This window comes from Gymnoscopelus microlampas (genome assembly GCF_963454915.1).
Source record: "Gymnoscopelus microlampas genome assembly, chromosome: 11".
NCBI lineage: Eukaryota > Metazoa > Chordata > Actinopteri > Myctophiformes > Myctophidae > Gymnoscopelus > Gymnoscopelus microlampas.
Window position 1 is genome coordinate 28,246,833 of NC_139948.1, and position 24,904 is coordinate 28,271,736.

Below are 24,904 nucleotides of genomic sequence, written 5' to 3' on the forward strand. Positions count from 1 at the left end.
TGTGACCCCTCGGTTCCACAGATAAATATTGTGAAAATAGCAGATCTACAAGCTCACAATTTTCTAAATGTTTGCCTCTTTCTTATATAATTTGACCATTTGGCCAATATTTGACCAGTTTTTATAGATTGTTGATTACTTTTGATGCAGTAATGGTCTTTCTTTATTCTTTTCTTTCTTTCTTGAGGTATTACAATTATAAAATAATGTATTATAAAATAAGTCCCTAAATAAGTCTCTAAATTGTCGTCGTCCCCTGGGGGTGTGGACCCCCAGGCTTTTCGCAGATGAGTGAGGCTGGGACCGAGGTTAACCCCCAGGACGGGTTGAGAACCACTATTGTAGACAAGCACCAATCACCATGGATCGGTATCGGTACTATCGTCACATCGGGGTACCGATACTGGAGGTGGCCACTGGGGGCACAATAACATTTTCGGTGTCGTCGGTCTCTTCCGGTGTTGCTCGCGGCAAAGTAAACATGGCGAACCACTAGCTAGGTGCAGTGTGTTCTTTCATTCTCATGAAGATTTGGAAGCGTTGTATTCACAGATAGCAGAAGGTATTACATTTTGTTATCTCTCGCACGGAGAAGTGCAGGGGCAGGGCATTGTGCTCTACATTTTCCTCTTGATAAAAGGTAAGTGAACTCATGACACAGGTCTGTCTCTTCTCTGGAGCGTTGCTTGCTAACAGTTAGCTGCAGTGTACAAACAGTGTTGCCATATTCTGTGAGAGAAATACGCAACCAGGTCTAGGAAAACAAGCCCAAAAGAAACAACTATAGGCCACATGAGCACTTTAAACCTATATGAATTCGACGCGTTGTGAGCTTGTAGATTGGCTGTTTTAAAAAACTCTTGAAATAAAATGTGGAATATTTTTTGAAACATTCTAACAATCACTGGTTTAATTTGTATCTATTTATTTAGAAGTAAGCCTAAATAAGCTAGTACACTTTAGAAACAAGGCCAAAAAACGCAACCCGCTACTACCAATTCCGTACAAGCAACTTTACCGAAAAATAAGCCCAAAGTCGATTATAATAAGCCGACATGGCAACACTGTTGCTGTCACTAGCTAACGTTACCAAGGCTAGCGGTTCAGTCAAAGTGTACAGTGAGCTCACGATCCTGGCTAACCCAGAAGACCACCATAAACAGTACCTAACTCTTACTGGTAAAATGGCACCGTTTTTAGAACTTAACTTAAGTGATTATTACATGGCCAGTTATTTTGTTGCCTAAGCATGCATCGCTGCGATAGCTGTTAGCTTGCATTATGTACATGGATTGTTGTCTTGCATAAGTGATGAAGATGAACTCAAACATCATAATTGGACTGGTATATAAAATACATTTACAAGTCAGGCGTAGAGGGACTGGGAGTGAGTCGCATAATCTCTTTACCCACTTAAACCCCATATGGTTGGCCTGAGGCCCTCAGGGCTCTATACTAGTGTCTTTTCAGTTTCCTTTTATTGTGGGCAAAGCTTTCTCTGAAAAAAGCCGATCGACAAGCTTGTTGATCTGCTGTTTTCTGCTCACTGCTCCATATAGTCATAGCTACCATCTCATCCCTTGTTGTGTAGGTGATGATATCATTTATCTCATAAATAACATGCATCCAGCTGCTGCTAATTTCATTTGTTCATCATCAGGGTGAAGGAGCCGCACAGTCACCATGGGGCGACGTTCGACCTCTTCCACCAAGAGTGGAAAGTTCATGAACCCCACCGACCAGGCCAGTAAGTACAAGCACTCTTTAAGGCACTGTAAACGTAATCTTGACTTCTTATTGAGAGTGACCTGACTAGTAGCACATCTCATATTAATGCCATTGTAATTGACAGACATGTTTTGCAACACTTTCGTATAGACATTTACAAGTAATCAATCAATTTGGGCATGCATTCAATATGAAGGTGCATTGGTTCTATGGTATCACTATCCATAAATGAAATTAACGTCATCAGCCACCTCAGCAAAGTAAGCTGGTTGTGAATATGGAAGTTAGTTAGTTTATTTATTTCGGTCATGATTTCTTTTTACAACAAAACATTTGTACATACAGTACATCTTAGTCAACATGGTGACTATGACCTATCCATACTCGCATATCTATGATAATAGCTAATACATTGTGTTTATTCTCCAGGGAAGGAGGCCAGGAAGAGGGAGTTGAAAAAGGTATTTCTTGATGAATGGGAATTATGAAAGTTTTAGACAGGCTAAGGCGATTTGCCATCATATTACTTGAAGAGACACTGATGCTGTTGCCCTTCATTATTGTCCTTGTTGTCTTTTTTCACCCACAACCAGAACAAAAAGCAAAGGATGATGGTACGAGCAGCTGTGCTGAAAATGAAGGATCCGAGGCAGATCATCAAAGACATGGAGAAGCTGGATGAGATGGGTGAGGATTCATCATGTTCATCACCATTGATAGAGTTTACAATTATGACTAAAATAATGATCCAAATTATTTTAACTTCAAGGACAACTTCACCCATTTTCAACCTATCTTCATATAATTAGTCCTCACTAATCCTCATCATAAGATGGCACCTATTTCGATTCCTTGAAAGTTAGCATGCTATAATAGAAGCCATTGTTCTCGCATTAATACAAAAAATTGAAATCTTGTTTGAAATGACCAAACCTGCCTACCGATGATGTCACTAGTAGGCAGGTTTCTGCACTGACCACAGTCGTCCTCTGAGACACAGACTAGACAAAAATAGTGCCATGTTATAATGAGCATTAGTGAGGACCAATTATATGAAGCTTCAAGAAAATAGATGAAGATGTGAAAACGCTTTTTATATATATTTTTAAGACTTTGTTGCTCATTGTGCACATATTATTATTATTATATTATATTATTATTATTCAAATTATCTTCAGCCAAATGGTATGAAATGACCTCTGTGATTTCATTGCATCTCTGTGAGCCTGTTGCGTGGGGGAAGTGGTCCGAGTACAGTTGCAACGCCGGTCCGTTTAAGTAGTTAAAACAACTTGTGTTTTATTTTCTCTTTTCCCCTGTGTCAGAGTTCAACCCGGTACAGCAGCCCCTGCTGAACGAGAAGGTGTTGAGGGACAAGAGGAAGAAGCTACGGGAGACATTTGAACGCATCGTCCGTCTCTATGAGAGAGAGAACCCTGACACCTACAAGGAGCTCCGCAAACTGGAGCTGGACTATGAGACCAAACGAGGGCAGCTGTCTCTCTACTTTGACTCGGTCAAGGTGTGTTTGTATGGCCGGCAGACATTGTTTCTTTTCTTTCTGTGTATTTGCTTGTGCATGTCCATGTGTGATGTTTGTTATCCTACATTTCTAGGATATGTAAAGGCTAAATCTATGCACATCCCGTATTGAACTTGGTGAAGAAATGGCATGCTTAATCCGTCTGTAGATTAAAATCGTACTTTTAAGTGTGTAGATGATACAAGAGAGGGTATTTCATTTTTTACATAAGCACGTTCAGTTGTGTCTTCTACATTAGGTTTGGGAGGGCGCGTATGCGTTATTATTATTATTCTATCATCCCATCTGTTTTTGTTGGAGGGGCTTAATTTACGCATCCATGATAGTCTTTCAAGAGCAAAATGTCATTATATAGGTTCTGTGTGCCGAGTATATAACTAGGGCAGAACTCTGTTGAGAGAGAATTAGAGTTGGGTGCTGTTGTAAATGTTTTAATACAACGTGCCCAATTCAGTCACGAAAGAGCACATGTCACGTTGCGTGAGTACAGCATTATAATTAACTAAAACTAAGCGAGGGACACAGCACTGCGCATATTGGCAAAACGCACACTTGGACCCGGAAGTTGTTATGACGGGGTGCATACGTCACGGCTTAACAACTGAATGGAAAATACAGCAGCGAATGCTGGCTGCCGTAAAACTCCAAAGGAGAAAAACATGCTTTGATGTGATAGTGTAGTATGCAGGCAAATTAGATTTTCTGAAAATGGCTAAAGCTGTAGAAAGAAAGTGTCACAGTCGTATATGGCACTACTTTGACTACAATCCCATAGTAGATAGTAGTCGTGACGAAGAGCGATGGTGATATTTGTGGAGGATTGCTAAAATGGAAAAATCACACCTAAAAAAAAGTCCACCTCAGAAGCTGTTACAGAGCAGCATAGGAAAATATCCAGTCGAGGGAGCAGGAGACTTGATGACGTAAGCTCACAGTCAGACAAACAGACTGGAGTGAGCAAGGCTCATGGTTCAATATGTGACCTTTAATAACAATAATATGTTTTGTAAATCATATTTGATGTCATGCAGTCTTTCATCCTACGTACCCTTTTCATTTTCTATAAATCAAGACCTCATAATACATGGAAAACTTAGACTAATATAAAACTAAACTGAAATCAAACTGAAAAAGTAAATACAAACAAAATTTTACTTTTTTCAGTATTATAAGTAAAGAGAATTTTCAAATCGAGTGAACCGGTTATATTTTTAGGATGCCCGACATAAATAAATACCTCCATTTGAGTGTAGTTTATTTAAAGGAGGAGGCACAGCCTATATTAGTGAGGTTCTGACCACAGCAAGGGCATGTGGTCCTTAGCCTAGTTTGACCAAATAGACATAAACATTTCAGCTTCTCTAAACAGCAGGTATAAATGGTCTAACAAAGATGAGAAAATACCATTTTCTACCTTGCAATGTTTCTAATTCTGAGAAAGGAACAAAAGCACATCCACATGTTCAGGGGATAGGCGTTTGAGGAGCTTGTTTGTTGACCACCAGCTACACTAGAACTCAGGTTACGGCATCACCAGGTACTGCTTAGCATGTCCTCTTCTAACTATGGGTTTCCATCTGGTGAAATGCATAGCTCATTTAGCAAAAGGTTAGCTGCTCTCCCCTGAGTAGATCATTGGTTGCTGAGAAGCTCATGATCAGTAGCATTAATACCACAAAGTCTTACCGGAAACTTGTGGTCGGTATCTGTCCCACATCAGCTATTTGAAGAGTTGACATTTCATATAGTGGAGTGGACCCTGAGCGGACATCCGCACTGGATGTCCCACATTGTATTTGTTAGGACCTGTCCATGCTACCTGTACGCTCGACTATGAATGACGAAAGACATTCTGGAATGTATCTATTCCCTGTTTACTCTGCTAGAGCCTGGAAGTCTAACCAAATCCTGACCGCAGGCTACAGAAATAAAATGGCATGCTTTGTTTAGGAGGGAATTAAGATTAACCCATGCATTTTTTAAACTCTTTATTTTCAGGTTTACAACACTCTTAATGCTACACAATGTGTAGTTCGCAGATAGATTCCATCTATCGTCGAACTCTGACTGTGTCATCCATCATCCCACCCTTATTGAACTGTACTACTTTTGCAGTAGTGTTAGTCAGAAATAATCCAAATAAAAGCAGCAGATAACATTTTAAAATGTGTAGGATGTAGGAACACATTGCATATACACTGCATATTACCACCTTTATAGCATAGCAGCAGTGACATAAAATAGATTCACTCGTCTTCTTTGTTCAATAGTGTTTCTACATGCTTGGTTGTCTCTCTGTTTCTCTTCTCTTACATACTGTTTTATAATGTTGTTTTTGTTCTTGTTTTTCAGAATGCAGAGTCAGTGGAGGTAGACAGTATCCCATTGCCAGAGATGCCCCATGCCCCTTCCAGTATTCTTGTCCAAGATATCCCTCTTCCAGGCGCTCAGCCTCCCTCCATACTGAAGAAAAGCGCTACATTTGGGTGGGCATTAACTTGTACTGTTTTCTGTGATTTAACTAGCCTAATATAATGCTGTTTGAGTATAACCCATAGTACTACGCATTATTTGTTCTGTCATTCACTACGTAGTTCTTCTTTTAGATGCGTACATCTTTAAATATCCTTTATAACGATTCTGATGATGCGTCATAATTGGTGAACATTCTGCAAAAATACCCGGTCTACAAGCTCATGGTTAGGGGTGGGGTACAGGGGGGGCCGGTCAATTTAATATGTAGGGTTTAAGTGGTTACCTTACCGTTTCTACATTTCTCTGCTACTCTATCCCTTTTCCCCTCATTTTCTCCCCCTCTCTCAGTAAGGGACCCCTGTCATCATCTGGGCCAGTGTCTGCAGCAGTGGCAGGCGTCCCTCGTTTGCCTCCAGGAAAGAAGCCCCCCGGCCCCCCACCAGGCCCCCCTCCACCACAGGTCCTGGCTCTCTACGGCATCCCAGCTCGACGTGCTCATGGCACTGACACAGGTAGCACAAACATCATCAGTTTGACTTGGTTGGTTGCTCTCTAGGTTCACAATACAACGAACATAAAGACAAAATATAGCTGCAAGCAGCGATAATATGGGGCCAGGAGAGAGAAAGAGAAATGATAATTCCTTTAACAGGTCAGTTCATGAAAGTCCTTGCGGTCTTGTTTCCAATGAGGGCCTGTGAGCAATTAGGGGTTAAGAGTCTTGCTCAGGGACAAAGGCGGGCTCACTAACCACTCAGCTATGGCCGACCCTCAGAGAGAGAGAGAGAGAGAGAGAGAGAGAGAGAGAGAGAGAGAGAGAGAGAGAGAGAGAGAGAGAGAGAGAGAGAGAGAGAGAGAGAGAGAGAGAGAGAGAGAGAGAGAGAGAGAGAGAGAGAGAGAGAGAGAGAGAGAGAGAGAGAGAGAGAGAGAGAGAGAGAGAGAGAGAGAGAGAGAGAGAGAGAGAGAGAGGATTGAAGAGACAGAAACATTGAAACGGAATAGATTGAAGATAGAAACGGAATAGATTGAAGAGAGAGAGAGAGCCATGGAAACGGAATAGATTGAAGATAGAAACGGAATAGATTGGAGAGAGAGAGAGCCATGGAAACGGAATAGATTGAGTCATGTTTTTTGCAATTCAACTTAAATGAGTCTGCATCAAGTGAGGCTTGAACCGGCAACCTTGCGATCATGAGGCACTCTTAGGTAGCTGCAACACTACCTATAGTGCTATAGCTTTGTCCAGGCTGATATCGTCTGTTGAGGATCACAAACTCTTGCCTTCTGTCATGACCCAAGCCCCTGTTTCACTAACACAAAGATCACTCGTTCACAAACCATTTACCAATGAAGAAATTGTACATCTCCTCAGAACCAAAACTAGTGAAAGTAGCCGATCTACAAGCTCACAAACCATTAAAAGTTGTCAGATTGTACATCGGCTATTTTCACAATGAAGTATGTTATACATTGAAAAAACATACTCTCATTGCTATCTGAAAAGTTGTGAGATTGTAGATCAGCTATTTTCACAATGAAGTATGTAAAAAACACTCAATTAAGTATTTCATGTTATCTTTAACAATTGCAAATGTATTCATTGATAGTCATGTTGTGTGAAATGCAACTTAGATGAAGTATGCACCAAGTGAGGCTTGAACCTGTGACCTTGAGGTTGTGAGACATACACTTAAGCGGGACGCTATTGGACCAAGAGACAAACCTCTGAAAAAAGAGATCACACTGATCATACAGTTTCACGCAAATAGCTGAAAAATCCTGGGTTTAAGTGTTTTTCAAACTGCTCAAGATTGCGGACAACCTAAGGGCGGTGCTTACTGGTCAACGTGATAGATGTGTTCCTCATTAGTCAAGGCACATGTGTAAGCAGGTCTAATGGCTGTCGGCCAAAAGAGGCATGACTTTTGCCTGTTTAAAGTTTCAATTTTCAAAAAATTGCTATAGCGCCCCCGTTTGACCAATTGGAGTAAGATTGGTTTCAGTGATATTTGGAATGGCCCTTTACATTTCTGCAAAGTTTCAAAGAATGGTAAGTCTGCATGTATGAGTTAGGGGCAGATGAATAATTGTCATAAAACTGCAATATTCATTGGCTCATTAAAGCTTCATTTTTTCACTTATGGAAGATATTTTGCAAACGTTTTTTGGTATAGGTCCAAAGTTCATGTGTAAAAAGTTTCGTGCAGATTACTCAAAAATCCCAGGAGGAGATAGGTTTTAACTGTTTTTCATATAATTCAAAATGGTGGGAGATATAAAGGTCAGAGGTCAAAAGTCAGAGTGTGAAAGTTGTTCAGCATGAGGAGACGCATGTGTGCATCGAAGTTTCATGGCTGTAGGTGAAACAGGGCATGAGTTGTACCTGATCAAAGTTGGCATTTTTCAATTGAGTGCTATAGCGCCACCTTTTGACGAAAGATTGTGAGAATTATTTCTTGATCGTTTTTCATGACCATCTATCATATGGCCGAGTTTCATAAAAAGCGACTGCACGGTTCAGCCAGAACTGCCAAAAGTGGCAGAAGAAGAAACGGAATAATGCGAATAACAATATGGGTCCATGCTGGAAGCCTGGCCCCATAATGAATAAATACAGATCTAATATAGAAACGAAGAAATTAATTGAAAGAATATAATAACAAACAAAACGGGCAAAACCAACACTTTAGTGAGGCTTAAGGTTGCATCATCTTGTTAACACATTGAACAGTGTTTGTTCATTTTAATCAGAGTTTTAATTGAGTTTTCATTTTAATAGAACGGTCAGGAATTATAATTTAGTTCACCCTTGTGTTTCTTATCTAAAGCCTGAACTAAAGTCTTTCTCTTGTCACTCTGTCTCTGCTGCCTGGCCAGAACCCTCTGTTCCTGGATTAGATTCCGTCATGGACCTGGGAAGAGAGAGGGACAGCGGTAGTGAGAGCGAGGTGGACGATGGGGAGGAAGACGACAGCGACTCGGAGGAGGACAGCGAGGGAGAGAGGGAAGCGGGAGGAGACGGAGACAGGAGGATGATTGTGGACAGGCAGGACGACGAGAGGGCAAGAGAGGAGGAGAGAGAAAGAGCCGACAGAGGTGAGTGTTGTGCTCACATCATCATGGAAACTTGGAGAGCTGAATTTAAAAATCCTCATCTGTAAATTTAAAACATTTAAAAAATAACTTTGATGTATTATTCAGACTGGCTGTCACTGTTGGGACAAGAGTTGTAACATATATCACAAACTTCCTGATTAGATCCCAGCTGATAGATGTGTGAATTGCAAGTCCTCAACTTAACCGAAAGAACATAATATTAAAAAACATAGACACTGGATATTGTGCTGTGTCATAAAGTATTAAGTTGTACGTGTATTGCAGTAGATAGCTATTCATGCAAATCTCACACTTCGGGTTTTCAAGTGCTATGAATCGGTATATTGTTTCTGGTGGCATGTCAACAAAAAAAGGTTTCTGTTCTGCAATGACATTTCCATTTGATCAATGTTATTTTCTCTTGCAGGCCGCAGCGTACGTTTTGCAGACATGCCCCCACCAGCACCCCAGGGCCCAGAAGGAAGGAAGAAGAAGAAGAGGATTGTGAAGAAGACAAAGGCTATCACTCCTCTACAGGCCATGATGCTTAGGATGGCAGGTACTGTGGTTCACTTCTGTGTTCACCGGATAGTAATCAGATTATTTGCCAGACCCAAGGGGTCGGCCTACAGGAGGCTTTGTCGGTCGGTCGGCCTGTCCCTCTTTTCCTCTGTCTGTCCCTCTTTTCCTCTGCACACACGTCATGCGAAGTCCGGCCATTCAGATTTCAACCACTAGGGGTCTGGCAGTGCTCCGAGGAGCACTTTTTCTAGTTATTAACCAACTTTGCTAAAACTTCTATAAAAATGTTTTTCAAGAAGAAAAAAAAGAAAAGGAAGGTATTTGTACTCTTGACATTGTATTAGTATAACAAAATAGTTTGTAACCATTGAAATCCTATTTACTTTGCTGACAGTGGTCTATACTACTTCCTCCTTTTTTCCTGCTACACTAAATATCTTCGCTGGGAATAGCCGATCTACAAGCTCACAACGGGTCACAAAATGACACATTCTGAGCTTGTAGAATGGCTATTTTTTCACAGAATGTTCACCCCAGAATGAGGACGCTAAGTTTCATTTGGTCTGGAGGACTTGATAATAATACATCCACTTTATATAGCACTTTTCTGGATACTAAAAGTCGCTTTACAAAACAACAAATAAAAACAACTTTATAACTTGACACAACCTCATTCCAGTTAGATTAGTTAGAAGATTACCACATTATCAGTCATAAACACACCCTTGTTCATAAACACAATTCATGATTTTTTAAATGTTGTCTTTCAGGTCAGTCCATTCCAGAAGAGGACGAGGAAGAAGAGGAGGTGGAAGAAGAGTATACAGATGAATCGGACAACTCGGACATCGAGGACAGAGGACCTCCAGGGGATAACCAGTCTCATCTGATGCCTAATCAGCGTCTCGCACCTCCCGCTGGTCAAATGGGAGGGCCGCAAGGACCTCCACATTTACAAGGTCCACCAATGGCATTGGCAGGCCCTCCGCCACCACTGGGACCACCTCCAGCTCCTCCAATGAGACCTCCAGGTCCACCTTCTGGCCCGCCTCCTGGCCCCCCACCTGGTTAGTAATACATCCAGCGTCCGTACCTCCTTCTAGCTTCACAGTGGCTACAGACGCAGACATTGCAACTGAGCGCCTATATATAAATTTCAGCAGTCTGTGTGTGTCTGTACTCTGTACCGGTCATAACTCTGGCACTGTCTGACCGATTGACTTCAAACATGGCGTGTGTGTCGCCAATGACCCAAGTGGGAGGTCGGTCAGACTGCTGGTCATCCAGAACCGAAAAAATCACACCCTGTGTGAAGGTAGCGGCGCCTTTGATACATTTTGTCATCGATATGTGTTTATAGCCATGTGTCACGTGAAGCTTGACCAATCACTTTGTTGACGGGTCTGACCAATCAGAACGTTGACGGGTCTGACCAATCAGAACGTTGACGGTGAACGCGGACAAAGTCAGGTATAGAGCAGGATCCGCTAGCGCCGCTAAAAACACAAATATCTGTATCTGTCTGTCCGGGTCTGTAGAGGACACACTGAATCTGTGTCGGCCAACCCAACGCATCGGCTTCACGGATTGGCCGAGCTTTGCGTCACGCTTGTGCTGATGCACACAATAGAACTCTGATAATAAGTACGACTACAACGGGTATTGCATAAACGGGTGGGGCATGCATTCCCAACTTGCATCGTACCCCAGTAGGCTGGTGCTCATTTATAAATAACCCATTGATTGTAATATCTAATGTTATTAGGTCATCAAAACACTATTATATTGGCATATATGCTATGTATTGTTTTGTTTTGTTATGTGTTTATATATTTCCCTATCATACTCAGGTGCTCCGCCGTTCTTGAGACCTCCTGGTATGCCTGGTGGTCTTAGGGGTCCGATGCCACGTCTTCTTCCCCCTGGACCCCCACCAGGTCGGCCCCCAGGCCCTCCTCCTGGTCCCCCTCCTGGCCTCCCGCCTGGCCCCCCACCACGAGGACCCCCTCCCAGGCTACCGCCCCCGGCACCACCAGGTATTATACACGTGTGTGTGTGTGTGTGTGTGTGTGGTGTACAGGCCATTCGTTTATTTACAGTGTGTGCATGCATTCATCTATTATGTGTGTTATTAACGCATGTATATGAATGCGTGTGTGTCTCTGTGTGTATTCTGCATTTGGTGGAGAACATGACCTCAGTGTTCTCTTTGTCAGATGTTGGACCATAGGCAAAACATACACTTATTTTACCCAAAATGTTGCTTAGTCACAGCTGAACCCAAACTAACACTGTAAAAAATATACTATACATCAAACACAAGGCCACATTATGTTTGAACTCCATGGAAGGTTTTTCCAGTTATGACGCAACATACATTCAATCCCAAATGTCATCTGTGTTGCATCTTTTTACAGGCCTCCCCCCTCCTCCTCCAAGAGCTGGAGGACCCCCGCGCCCCATGGCCCCACCTCTCACCCTTTTCCCCCCACCCCTCAACGCCAACGTGCTCAGTGCACCCCCCAGCATAGTACAGCGGCAGAAAGGTTCGGGCGCCGCCCAGGAGGGCTCCCAGGCCAGCATGCCCCCGCCCGCCATGCAGATGCCCATGCGTCCCGGGGTCATGCAGATGCCCCCGCCCCCAGGGACCACCGCCCCCACGCCGGGTGCAAATCCCGGCGGCAACCCCCCCAGCCACCACCACGCGGCCACCATCGAGAAGCGAGCCAGCATCACCTCAGTGGCAGCCGGGGGAGGGGCCGGTCTGGCGGCGGGAGCCGGGGCAGGGGGAGCCACCATCTCTGCAAAACCTCAGATCATCAACCCCAAGGCGGAGGTCACCCGCTTTGTGCCCACGGCACTGAGGGTGCGTAGGGACAAGAGCGGGCCGGGGCCTGCGGATAAAGCAGGGGGAGGACGCAAGGGGGATGAAGGCCTGGGGCAGAAGCAGCATGCAGCAGCTGCTGCTGCTATGCCCACACAGATGGGCGCTGTGCCTCAGTCCAACATGAAGACTAAGGATCAAATGTATGAAGCCTTTATGAGGGAGATGGAGGGACTCCTGTGAGACTGGAGAGAGGAGAGCATGGGGTAGGCTGTGTTTGAGAGGAACACAAAAGGCGGAATGGCAGCACCCTGTAAAGCAGTAATATTCATTCTCAGTTTGTCACACCACAGAATAATTTGTTATAAACCACCCAGCCAAATGAGTCAAGTATATAAAATTCGTTTTCAAAATCATACAAAAACAAGCAGTATTTCCTCTACTCACTCTGCTCTGAATGCTAGGGGCGTGTCCGCTGAAGGCACTGAAACAGGCAAAATTCAGATGGTATCGTCACCAATCTGATCTGTTTTCTATCAAATGAAAATTGGAGCTACAGAGCTGTTGGTTATAAGTGTGTGTGTGTTTGTGTAAGAAAATGCTGGTGTGTCCTACTGATCACTCACTGGATAATTACTCCAGTATGTTATCGAGTCATGATTTAACCCTGTCCCCAAAAATACAAACTGAGCAATAGCGATAAACAGTTTAAATGCGTTAACTTCACAATTCAATACATAGTTCACAGACTTTTTACATGCTCTCTCTGTAATTACTTTTTAACATGTATAATGGGTTTAGAACCAAATAATTGAGTTTCCTTTACAGGGTCATCTAAATTACACATTTTCTGTGTTGAATATTGTAAATGAGCTATTTGGTTAGCCTTGAGGCCAAGGTTCAGATCGATCACATTCTCCTCATGGAAGGTTTGCAAGAAAAAGGATTTTGTTCAGTTTGAGTCAGATGGATAGATGTTAAGACAAGAGGGTCTTGAACAGCATTTGTTTGTTTGTTTGTGGATAGCATTTGTTAAATCTGAGATGTGTGCTATCGGAACACATTAATAGGCTTTTACATCAAGCAGCTAAAGGAGAAAAATTCTAATGCTGTAAAAACAGGAACTGTAATTAGAAATAACGATGCCCCCCTCCCTCCATGTTTTTATATTTGTTTCTTCCTATAAAAGTAGAATGTTCTTTTTTTCCAACCAACTGTATATGTACATTGATTTGGCTTTACCTGACGGCAATTCTTTTTTTTTATGACAGTCAAAATGTTTCTTGTATTGTTGATACCTGAAAGCGCTTCGACTTCAAACAAAGATGTGGAATGTGTGTCAATGTGGAATGAGACCGCACAAATATACATGTCTGAAGCTGTTTGGTGTGAAACTAAATAAATACTTGAAAAACAAAGGCCTATCTTTATTTCAAAGTGAATCAGACAACAAGTGGAAATCGGGTCATTATTGCAGCCAGTAGCAGGGTTAGTTGCAAAATACTTAACCTAACTATGTTTTATCTAAATGCACAGATGTGTTAAATAGAAAACAAACATTTCAAAACTGTTGCTCTCAATTGGGGATGAAAGTAGCAGAAACAAATACAGCTGCTTAAGCAAAGTGGTACAAACAGGTCCAAGAATAATCAGAAGATATACAGTACATTTAACAGTATGGCAAATATAGTTATGATCACAAATAAATGCCCACAAGTGTAGCAGCAGTAGTAGTACAGTTTATGGAAGTACGAATATGCATTTTACTAGCCTTGTATCAAGACGGTCATAATAGGCTTAGCATTGTACAGTACTTTATTAAATGCCAATAAGTTTACATTTCCAGCATTGCTGGGCCGTCGATGGCTGAGGCAGACACTACATATAGTACTAATTACTAAATGTTATAATGAAATACATACAAACTGTTTCACTTAACTATATTCTTTTGAATATTCTATTTCTTTGTCTTTGGCGAAAAAGTCTCTGATATGCCGCAATACTAAATCCGAAACTTCAAGTTCCACAATCCTTTGCGTTTGTTTGCGATATACATTTACGCTAGTTTCCGCATTTGCGCAGAGGGAAGTAGATTACACGCGTTGGAATAATACATCAAGCATGGCGGACGAACAGGAGCTCAGTGCTACGACGATAACAAATGAAACACTCGGAGGTTCGAGTAGTGATGATGATAGCAGTAACGATAGTAGCGGTGAAACTGATGAGCAAGTGAAGACCTTCAAGGACTTGGTAGGTGTTTCTGCCATGCAATAAAGGATCATTTTATTTTGACTTTTCATGGACGGCTAACGTTAGCTGCTGCGGAAAAAGAAGTCGGCTAATTTATCTGTGGGGAAACTCGTCTCCCTGACACCTTAAAAACAAACAAATTATAGCAACAACACTTGTACTGTATCAAGCAAATTGTCTTATCATTTGTGTTGTGTTTGGATTGACATCAGTGTTGCCATGTCTGCTTGCTATAAGCGACTTTCCTGTAAGGTCGCTTACATCGGTTATTTTCAAATAGGTTTAAAGGGCTCATGTAGCAGTCGCTTCTTTTGGGATTGTTTTCATAGACCTGGTTGCTTGTTTCTCTCGCTAAACCTGGCAACACTGATTGGCATTACTGTTCTAATGATATTTGCTCAATCAACAGGGAGTCACAGAAGTGCTCTGCGAAGCCTGTGATCAGCTGGGATGGAAGACACCCACCAAGATTCAGATAGAAGCCATTCCAGTGGCCCTGGAAGGTGAGGCAATATGCTGCAAAACATGATCTGTAAGGTGAATGCCAAATGATTTACTTACCCATCCAGCAAATCTCTCATTGTTCCTTCTGTCCTGTCCTCTCCATCCTCGTCTTGTCCAAACTCAGGGAGAGATGTTATTGGTCTGGCAGAGACGGGTTCAGGGAAGACTGGTGCCTTTGCGCTGCCTATCCTCCAGTCTCTACTTTCCTCAGCACAGAGGCTTCATACACTGGTTCTCACCCCCACCAGAGAGCTGGCGTTTCAGATTTCTGAGCAGTTTGAGGCCCTGGGCTCCAGCATTGGCGTCAAGTGTGGTACGTACATGTGTGTACAGTACAGCATCCTTCAGTGACTCTGTGCGGATACAGACGGTGCTGTCAATATATTAAAAAAAATACAGCTGAAAGTATAATCTAAAGATAAAATAAAAAAGTATAATGTAGCAGCATTTGATTTTATGTTTTTAATTGTATGTGGATCAACTGTGTAGTTGTGTGTAAAGAGCTAACCTCCTTTATGTTCATTCCAGCTGTCATAGTAGGAGGAATTGATATGATGTCCCAGTCCTTGGTGCTTGCTAAAAAACCACACATTGTCATTGGTAAGACAACACCTTGCAATGCTATAACTCTCATATCAACGCAGTGATGAAAAGAGTCTTTTGATAACAAATTCATGGTCTGCATTGGGTTTGTTTGTGTGTTTGTCTGCAGCCACCCCAGGGCGGTTGATAGACCACCTGGAGAACACCAAGGGTTTCTCCCTACGAGCCCTGAAGTTCCTGGTGATGGACGAGGCTGACAGAATCCTCAACATGGACTTTGAGACAGAGGTGGGTATTGTAACACTGCTAGAAGAGTTCCCACTATTAACCCGGGTGGGCTACTCGGCTACATTCAATCCCTTTTGCATGGGAAACCAAACATCTAATGCTTCTTGGCCAAGGGAGATTTTAGGCTTCAAGTAGCAGTGTTGTGCAAGTTCACAGTTCACACTTCACAAGAGCTAGCTTGCAGAATAAAATGAACTAGTTCATGTTCATAGTTCACAATTATGAATTTTGAACTAAGTTTGCAAAAAAAATAACTAGTTCACGTTAAGTTCTTACACTTAACACTTTAAAAAAATGCAATCTTTGTGTATTCATGCATAACACTCAAAGCAGAAACACAAATGAGAACACTTAGTCCGTTCAGAACTTGCTGGGTGCACGGCTCAAGAAGCCGGGAAGAAAAGCCAGCCAGCACTCCAAAGTCCTTCTGGTACTTTTTATTTATTTATAAATTATTAAGGCACGGGCAGCATACAGGTTTATGCGTGACTTAATAAATTTAAAAAAGTACCAGAAGGACTTCGGAGTGCTGGCTATTCTTCCCATTTCATGCATAACACTGTCAGGCAGGGCAGAGAAAATACTCCTGTAATAACCTCTGAATATTCCTGCCCACGCTTGATCAATATATCTACGTAGTTAATGTTTCCTTCCTCATTCTTTTCATCCAGGTGGATAAAATACTCAAGGTGATCCCCAGAGACAGACGCACCTACCTCTTTTCTGCCACCATGACCAAAAAGGTACAGACTTCTTGATAGTAATATTAATTTAGGTCTACCTCATGGATCAAATGCTGCTTATTCTTATCAGCCATTCTATGTTTTCAGTCGACTATAACTAAGATTGCATTATACTCTCATTATAATGTATAAGCATGCATCCCGCAGTTGAGCAAACCCAACTAAGCTAAACTGCTCAAAAAAAGTTCGGAAACTTAACTTTGGTCAATTATATCTCCACTTTAATAAAACCAATTGGTATTGTGTTTTATATCATTTTTATCGTTGATTAGTCACCTTTACAAGGAGGTACAGCTTGTAAGGATCGGGCATTCGTGGCATGAGCAACACAGCTAAACGTGTGGGTAGCGCCTCCAAAAAAAATGCCAAAATCACCCAATATGCTTCTGTTGGTAATCGCTCTTGTTTTGAGCAACCTGCCAGCACACACCTGCTGAGAGGTGTGTGCCAGTAGTCACAGGTGTGTGACTGCCTCACAGGTGAGTGACTGGCACCTGAACATGGGTTTTGCAACTTTGTTAAGTTGGAGTGTGTAGCTCCAAGCAGCAACACTGCCCCCATGGAAAGATGCCACGTTTGTCCCTTCAGGATGAGGCCTGTGCAATAGGGCAAGTGAATCAGAGTGACAGCATTATTTGGTGTCAGCCCAGGTACCATTTGCAAACTTAGGACCAAGTTCTGTGAGACTGGTGAAGTCAACAAGGAAGACAACAACCCAAGACCCCTTTCTTAACTGAGGAACCATAGATTTACCGGCCAGATTTGCACAACGGAACCAAAGACAGACGTCAAAGTTGCAGGACCCATGCTCAGGTGCCAGTCACACACCTGCCTGCAAATGGTACCAGTGCTGACATCAAATAATGCGTAATCTGCGTAACAGAACATCAGCTTCACTTGCCCTATTGCACGGGCCTTATCCTGAAGGGACAAACGTGGCATCTTTCCATGGGGGCAGTGTTGCTGCTTGGAGCATACACACTCCAACTCAACAAAGTTGCAGAACCCATGTTCAGGTGCCAGTCACTCACCTGTGAGGCAGTCACACACCTGTGACTACTGGCACACACCTCTCAGCAGGTGTGTGCTGGCAGGTTGCTCAAAACAAGAGCGATTACCAACAGAAGCATATTGGGTGATTTTGGCACATTTTTTGGAGGCGCTACCCACACGTTTAGCTGTGTTGCTCATGCCTCAAATGCCCGATCCTTACAAGCTGTACCTCCTTGTAAAGGTGACTAATCAACGATAAAAAGGATATAAAACACAATACCAATTGGTATTATTAAAGGGGAGATATAATTGGCCGAAGTTAAGTTTCCGAACTTTTTTTGAGCAGTTTAGATGTGAAATGTGCTATTCACTAATTATTATTTTTTTTCTTTACATTTCTAAGTATTATGTAGGCTATTAACTAAACAAACATGGCCGCCTTGTGATGTAATTATTTAATTTTGACTCAGTTTACATCTATTTTAGAACTGTCTTTTTGTTTTTTGTATTCATCTTTCAACGTATTCTGCCACAGGTCCAGAAACTGCAGAGAGCAGCTTTGAAAGATCCCGTGAAATGTGCTGTAAATACCAAATATTCCACCGTAGAAAAACTGCAGCAATACTATGTCTTCATACCTTCCAAATACAAGGTAGTATACAACATTTTATGTAATTAAGGTTGAAAAAATATTGTCTCTCTTATGATAGTAATTGTCCCATCAAATGACTTTGCTTAAATTGCAGTATGCGTTTATAACTTTGTGTGGTTGTGTTTTGGCAGGACTGTTACCTGGTGTCCATTCTGAACGAATTGGCGGGGAACTCATTCATCATTTTCTGCACCACATGTCACAGTGCCCAGCGGGTGGCGCTATTGCTAAGGAACCTGGGAATCACTGCTATCCCACTGCATGGCCAGTTGAGTCAGGTAAAGATCAGGGCACCTTGGAGTCACATACACATAAACACTCTTAAATGCTTTAGATGGTGGATGGATGGAACAACTTAATTACGTTTATTTTTCAATTTCATACACCTCAGGTGTTAATGTAAAATACTGACTGGCAATACATGCAACAAGGAAGTTTAACAAGCAGACACCCACAAACAGTTTGCACACATTTCAGAACATTATGTCTGTGGAGATGAATGCCTTCTGCTGACTAGTATTGCATTAGTAAAAAACATTCAGCCACTGCTATGGCTGGTGTGGAGTAGTCTACTGCATTGCCAGTACTGTAAAAAATGGTGCAGTGTTCCAGTTTTACACTGCTTTCTCATATGGGGCAACCTTTAATGTGGTGTGTAAGCAGTGCCAAAACAATTGAGTAGCACACAAAACAATTTGTTGGAAATAGTTATTTTCTTTTTCTTTTGTTTCTCTGAGTTAGTTTGCCCAGCGGCCATTATTTGCATAAATAAACATGTTTGAGAATTGCCCACACATTTTTCAGCATTACAAACTACCTATGACTGCTTTCGGGAAAACGGTTCTATAACAACCTAAAAGACCTTCTTTAACGTTGTCGGCCCCCAAAAACAATTGCCTCTCTGTCTCTTTCTGTCTGACCTGTCAGAATAAACGTCTAGGAGCACTGAACAAATTCAAGTCCAAGTCTCGGTCGGTGCTCCTGGCAACTGACGTGGCATCCCGAGGTCTGGACATTCCACACGTCGACTGTGTGATCAACTACGACATCCCCACTCACTCCAAGGTACCCGAGTGTTGACGTACACATTATTACCCTGTGTACTGTTCTTTCTCTCTCTCCCCTCGCTCGCTCTCAATACTTCACTAAAAGAAAATGACAGGTCACCGCGCCTAACTATTTGTGTGTCTGTCCATCTCAGGACTACATCCACAGAGTGGGGCGAACAGCCAGAGCAGGGCGGTCTGGGAAATCCATTACGTTTGTCACTCAGTAAGAACCATTTCTTTAATTTAAGTGGTGTCACTGACTGTCCAACATAACTTCTTTCATATTTTCCTGGCTTCCCTTGTATATCCTCATCAATGTCACATGGTTTTTATAGTGGCTGATGTAATTAATGAGCATCTACTTACCCTAGGTATGATGTGGAGCTCTTCCAGCGCATCGAAACCCTGATTGGAAAGAAACTTCCTGCCTTCCCTACCCATGAAGACGAAGTGATGATGCTGGTGGAGAGAGTCAGTGAGGCCCAGAGATTTGCCAGATTAGTAAGTCCTAAAAAAGTAAACTTTAAAGTTATCTACTAGAAGCGTGCCGGTAGCTGACCGTAGTAGACTTGTTGTAACAACCAAAAAAAATACTTCATCTTGAAAAGTGGACTTTCTGGAGATTTTTGAGCGGTGAAGCCGCTCCTATAAGTGGGTTTGGGACCCATCCGTGGCGAAAGTTTTTCTTTCCGTCGCGAAAATGTGTCTTTCGCTGTACTGTGATTGGCTGATTGGCTGTGACGTACTGTGATTGGCTAGCGAGACGCATGATGAAATTAATAACTCATAAATAGCACCACTCACTTAAAAAAAAAATCTTTTTTTTTAAGTGAGCTTCCATCACTGTGATGACCACTGTTATATATACAAGTGTCATAGCAAAGGGTCTGAATACTTATCTTTGCAGGACGTGCTGTGATTGGCTAGCGAGACACATGATGACATTAACTTAAAACTTCGCTCATAAATAGCACCGCTCACTTCACACTGGGTGTGATTGTGTTATAGGTATAATGCATAGTTTTCTATGCATTTTCAGGGGTTTTGGGGGGTTTGAAAAATAATCATATTGGAACTGGGGACCCCCCAAAATAATCATATTTGAACTGGGGAGCCCCCAATATAATCATATTTGAACTGGGGACCCCCCACCCTGACAAGCACTTGGAATTGTAGGAGTTGAAGCCTTCATTTAGTTTTACTTGGTTCCAGAGATAAAGATTTTGAAAATAGCCGATCTTCAAGCTCACAACGCCTCGCAACATTTTGAATTCCAGACTTTTACTTGTAGTATTTCTGTATTGCAGTATCGATACTTTTACTTGAGTAAAAAAAACGTGGTACTTTTTCCACCACTGGCTCACAACACTAGTTGTTTGTCATGGCTGCCAGTTCCCACCTGATGTTGTGTGGGAGTTCAGACTGCTCCAGACCGGACTGAATAACTGCTAGCTTACATAGTGTCTTAAGACTAGGACTTAAGTCTAAGATGTAAAGGTCATCAGAGGTTGTGTAGAAGGGTGTGTAGACTCCTTGTTTGGATCCTACAAAGATGATGATACGATCTCCCATCATGCAACAGCACATACCATTCATTGGACATGGGCCTTCCCCCTTGGGCTCAACCTTCTTCCAGGAGAAGGTCTTTGGACTGAATCTCCACAGATCACTGAAGCTCTGGTTATTGTTGTAACCACCAAATATGTACAGCTCTCCATGGTGGGCAAAAGCTGAATGACTCCTGCGTCCTTTTGGAAGAGGCTGTGCATGTGTGTTCAGCCAGCAGTTGGTCTCTGTGTCAAACACTCTGATGGTGTTGTAGTATTCCGACAGGTACTCATCATATCCCTTTAATACAAACATCTTTGTCCCGATGATGGTGGCAGAGTGACCTGCTGAAGCAGGTGGTGGAGTTCCTCTGGTGTTAATTAAGGACCAGACCATTGTGGTGGTGTCCAACTTGTAGATGTCATTAGTGCGTACAGTCAGCTGGGTGTTTCCTCCATAGATAAACATGACCTTCTCCAACACACAGGCTGAGTGGTGGTACCTCCCCTTTGGAACAGTCCCAGAAACCGTGGGTTTCAACCATCTGTGGGCGTCAACATCAAATGCATAAAGCACATTTCCGAACTCCTCTCCCCAGGAGAGTTGTCCTCCCCAGACGTAGACTTTATCTTCTACCAGCACAGCAGTGCGGCCCCGCCGCTTGGAGGGAACCTTAAGGTGACGTTCTCCTCTTCCAGGTGTTACCGGAGGCAACTTCACCCAGCACAAAGACTCTGTGTTGAAGACATGCACCTCAGTCGGATACAGGTTTTTGTAGGTCCATCCCTCACAGTAGCCTCCAAAGAAATACACCTTGTGCTCCACTGTAACAGCAGCATAACCGGGTCCCCCTGGTCCTCCATTCAGATGTAGTACCGTCCAGCAGAACATGTCTCTCACACCGTAGATCAAACTGGATGGGTCATGTCTTGCTCTGTAAAAGTATAGTATATGAGTCCTGTCGTGGGCGCTTACCACTTATTGGTTCGGTGCCACAAATGTCACGCAAATGTTTGACAAATCCACAAAGCCGATAAGTTGGTTGTTTAGCCAATCAAGGAAGCCGGTGACTTTTTTCCAATATAGCAGATTGAACACTATCCCAATCGCAGCCAAGGCAGTCTGATCCAATGTTGACAAAGTATTTCCAGGGGAAGTCACTAAGTGCAGCCGGATTCGTTGGTAAAGGTTGCTTAAATGACGTTGTATTTATTTGAAGACGCAGTTTTAAAGGACACGGTCGTGATGACGACATTGTGATGTCGTTGCGTGATGATGTCACTACTCGGATTACCCAATGACGTTACTGCAACTGATTGCCGCTGTTAAACACTTCAACCACATTGAAGCCCATCCGGTCAAACTGGTTTTAATTTTTGAGCGGTGTAACTGCTCCTATAAGAGGTTTTAGGACCATCCGTGGCGAAAGTTTTTCTTTCCGTCGTGAAAATGTGTCTTTCGCTGTGACGCCATGCTGTGGAAAACACGCCCATAGGCTAAGCTTTGCAGGACGTGCTGTGATTGGCTAGCGAGACACATGATGAAACTAGAAAATGTGCTCCTTGGAGCACAGGTCTCCGCCAGGCGAGGTGGTAAAAGAAAGTACTGTTCCTGATTAATCCTGTCTTACCTATTTCTATTACATATTGTGATGTCACGTGAAGCTTGACCAATGTTAGCTGTGAGCGGACGGACACACGGACGGACAGAGGGTAAAACATACTCTCCACCATGCCTTCGGCCTGGGGGACACAATTAACTTCAAACTTCGCAGACGCGCTGTGATTGGCTAGCGAGATGCATGATGAAATGAATAATGATGTAAAAAATGTAAGCACGTCACTTCGCAGGACGTGCTGTGATTGGCTACCGAGATGCATGATGAAATTAATAACTCATAAATAGCACCGCTCACTTCACACTGGGTGTGATTTTTTTGTTTTGTTTTTATCTGAATGCAACATGTTTATGTTAATTGGTTTCGCTGTCTTGCTTATTAATGGTTTAAATTCCTTCCTCAGGAAATGAAGGAGCACAGCGACAAGAAGAAGAGGCAGAGAGGGGGAGATGGAGAGGCAGATGACACAGAACAAGCCAGTGGAGTCAGGAAGAAGGTTAAAGGAGGGCCAGGAGGTGGTGCGAGGGGAAAGAACAAGGGGGGCCCAGCATTCCGAGGAGGACGCTAACCTCACCAATGTAATAAAACTGTACATACTGCTTCATACAATGTGACCATATTACAACTCTTGCTCTTACTTCCTACTCGGGGATGGTCAGCTGTTTTGTGTATGAAGTTAGAGCAACATGGCCACCATGTGAATACTATCAATGCCTTTTCTTTTTCATGTAAAATGTGCTAATGGATAGAAACAACTATTTAATTATAGACTATGTTCACCCACCACCCACCTGCCCCCACTGACATATATCCGTTTGTAATAATAAAAAGTTCGCTATAAAACCAAAGCAGAATACTTTGAAATGTTGCCATATTTATGTTGAATTGCATTCAGTTTACTATTATTTGGAGTTAGAGAAAATCAGAAGAAGGCCTACAAATGATCTGGTATTGCTTCATTATAAAGCTAATGTCATAAATTACATTTAGCAATCGCTTAAATTGACTACCTGGTGTTATAGCCTAAGCAACATCATTCATATCGATTATTGATGCGTACATTAATGCATATAAACAAGGTAAATCCAGTCCTCTTTGGGCTTGATGTATTCCAGTAGTTCTCAACCTTTTCAAGCCACGACCCCCCCAAAATAATCATATTTGAAATGGTGACCCCCCCACCCTGACAAGCACTTTAAATTTTAGGAGTTGAGGCATTACATTTAGTTTGACTGTTCCACAGATAAATATTGTAAAATAGCAGATCTACAAGCTCACAACACCTATCCAAATAGTGTCGAGAGGGGAAGAGAGACCGCAGCAATTGTCTCGCTGTCGTATCAACTGTTTGAAATAGATAAGTCTAACCCTAACCCTGGTGCAAATTCTTAATATAATTTGCAGATGTAAGTACATGACATCTTACGTCAGCTTTCACACTGTAGCCTACATTTGCGCCATAATCACAGACCGATACGATCTTTTTTATTTTATTTAATCAATGTCCTATGTCTGCATGCCCTGTCGTAGGCGGGAGCAACAGTGGTCAAGTCTGCATGGTTTAGGAGAGGCCCAATGCAGTGTTGCCATGTTCGCTTATTATAAGCGACTTTGGGCTTGTGATATTGGTAGGCGCGGGTTGCGTTTCTTTTTAGCTTGTTTCTAAAGTGTAGTTGCTCCTTTTGGGCTTGCTTCCTAATTTTGTTTAAACCAGTGGCTCTAAAATGTTTTCATGTCAAGGACCCTCAAAGTAATTATATGTAATTATCCATGAACCCCCCCATCTGAAAACATTTTATACCAGGGACCCCGCCCATACAATATTTGTGTTGTTAAAATGTAATTTTTTTAAATCAACATTTTTCACAAATGTTTTTTCATTTTTTGGGGGGCAAAATAGCAGATCTACAAGCTCATGACGCATTGTGAGCTTGTAGAGTGGCTATTTTCAAATGTGTGAAGGTCTCATGTGGCCTTGTTTTCATAGACCTGGTTGCTTGTTTCTCTTTCAAAACTTGGCACCGCTTAGCCCTGAAACATGACCGCTGGTCAAGTCACTTCTTCGTAGCCTCGCCCAGTGCAGGGCTTCTTTCGCCAAACCCAAACTATTCAAGTCTGACGTCACAAACTCCAGGTTGGTCTATAGAGCTCCATATATGGAGCCGGCAGAGATATCTAGAGCTGACATCATGCCAATGTAAAACTCCATATATGGATATAGCTAACTTTCATCAGTGAGATGTCACGAGCATCCAGCCAACTAAGCACTACTGTATATAAAGGGTGGTCACACTGAGTTCAGTTCAGATGCAAGCAGTATTTACTCCACTCCTCGGTTATCTCTGTGGCACGACTTCTCATTACTATATTCACATCCAACCTTCAAGTCTCTTGACCAGCTCTCACCCGGAGAGACTCCAGCGCCTTCCGTACAAGTCAGGATATTTGGCCTTACAACCAAGATATCTCTGCATTTTACAGGGATCCTCCGATCCACTCTTCTTAATCATCAGGGTTAAACATCT

The 24,904-nt window shown here is 42.6% G+C and overlaps 2 protein-coding genes across 2 annotated transcripts; both read left to right on the plus strand.

Moving 5' to 3' along the window:
• The first annotated feature begins 488 nt into the window (after positions 1-488).
• On the plus strand, positions 489-13,606 carry wbp11 (WW domain binding protein 11). The gene is made up of 12 exons (XM_084071342.1): positions 489-640; positions 1,661-1,747; positions 2,158-2,189; positions 2,322-2,415; positions 3,054-3,250; positions 5,624-5,757; positions 6,095-6,258; positions 8,624-8,842; positions 9,270-9,401; positions 10,135-10,431; positions 11,215-11,400; positions 11,782-13,606. The coding sequence occupies exons 2-12, from the start codon at positions 1,684-1,686 to the stop codon at positions 12,429-12,431; spliced, it is 2,169 nt and encodes a 722-aa protein (XP_083927468.1). The 5' UTR covers positions 489-640; positions 1,661-1,683; the 3' UTR covers positions 12,432-13,606.
• Positions 13,607-14,286: 680 nt separating this feature from the next.
• ddx47 (DEAD (Asp-Glu-Ala-Asp) box polypeptide 47) lies at positions 14,287-23,227 on the plus strand. The gene is made up of 12 exons (XM_084072251.1): positions 14,287-14,441; positions 14,851-14,944; positions 15,070-15,258; positions 15,474-15,545; positions 15,658-15,776; positions 16,448-16,519; positions 18,048-18,164; positions 18,296-18,442; positions 19,092-19,229; positions 19,366-19,436; positions 19,585-19,714; positions 22,783-23,227. Exons 1-12 carry the CDS (start codon positions 14,310-14,312, stop codon positions 22,945-22,947), a joined length of 1,446 nt encoding a protein of 481 aa, XP_083928377.1. The 5' UTR covers positions 14,287-14,309; the 3' UTR covers positions 22,948-23,227.
• The last annotated feature ends 1,677 nt before the right edge of the window (positions 23,228-24,904 follow it).

Excerpts from the sequence above, each read along its gene's own strand:
- ddx47 (XM_084072251.1), top strand. The coding sequence starts at position 14,310 with ATGGCGGACGAACAGGAGCTCAGTGCTACGACGATAACAAATGAAACA. Across the intron at positions 18,165-18,295 it reads TCATACCTTCCAAATACAAG|GACTGTTACCTGGTGTCCAT; the intron begins GTAGTATACAAC and ends GTGTTTTGGCAG. Across the intron at positions 18,443-19,091 it reads TGCATGGCCAGTTGAGTCAG|AATAAACGTCTAGGAGCACT; the intron begins GTAAAGATCAGG and ends CTGACCTGTCAG.
- wbp11 (XM_084071342.1), top strand. The coding sequence starts at position 1,684 with ATGGGGCGACGTTCGACCTCTTCCACCAAGAGTGGAAAGTTCATGAAC. Across the intron at positions 3,251-5,623 it reads TCTACTTTGACTCGGTCAAG|AATGCAGAGTCAGTGGAGGT; the intron begins GTGTGTTTGTAT and ends CTTGTTTTTCAG. Across the intron at positions 10,432-11,214 it reads GCCTCCTGGCCCCCCACCTG|GTGCTCCGCCGTTCTTGAGA; the intron begins GTTAGTAATACA and ends TATCATACTCAG.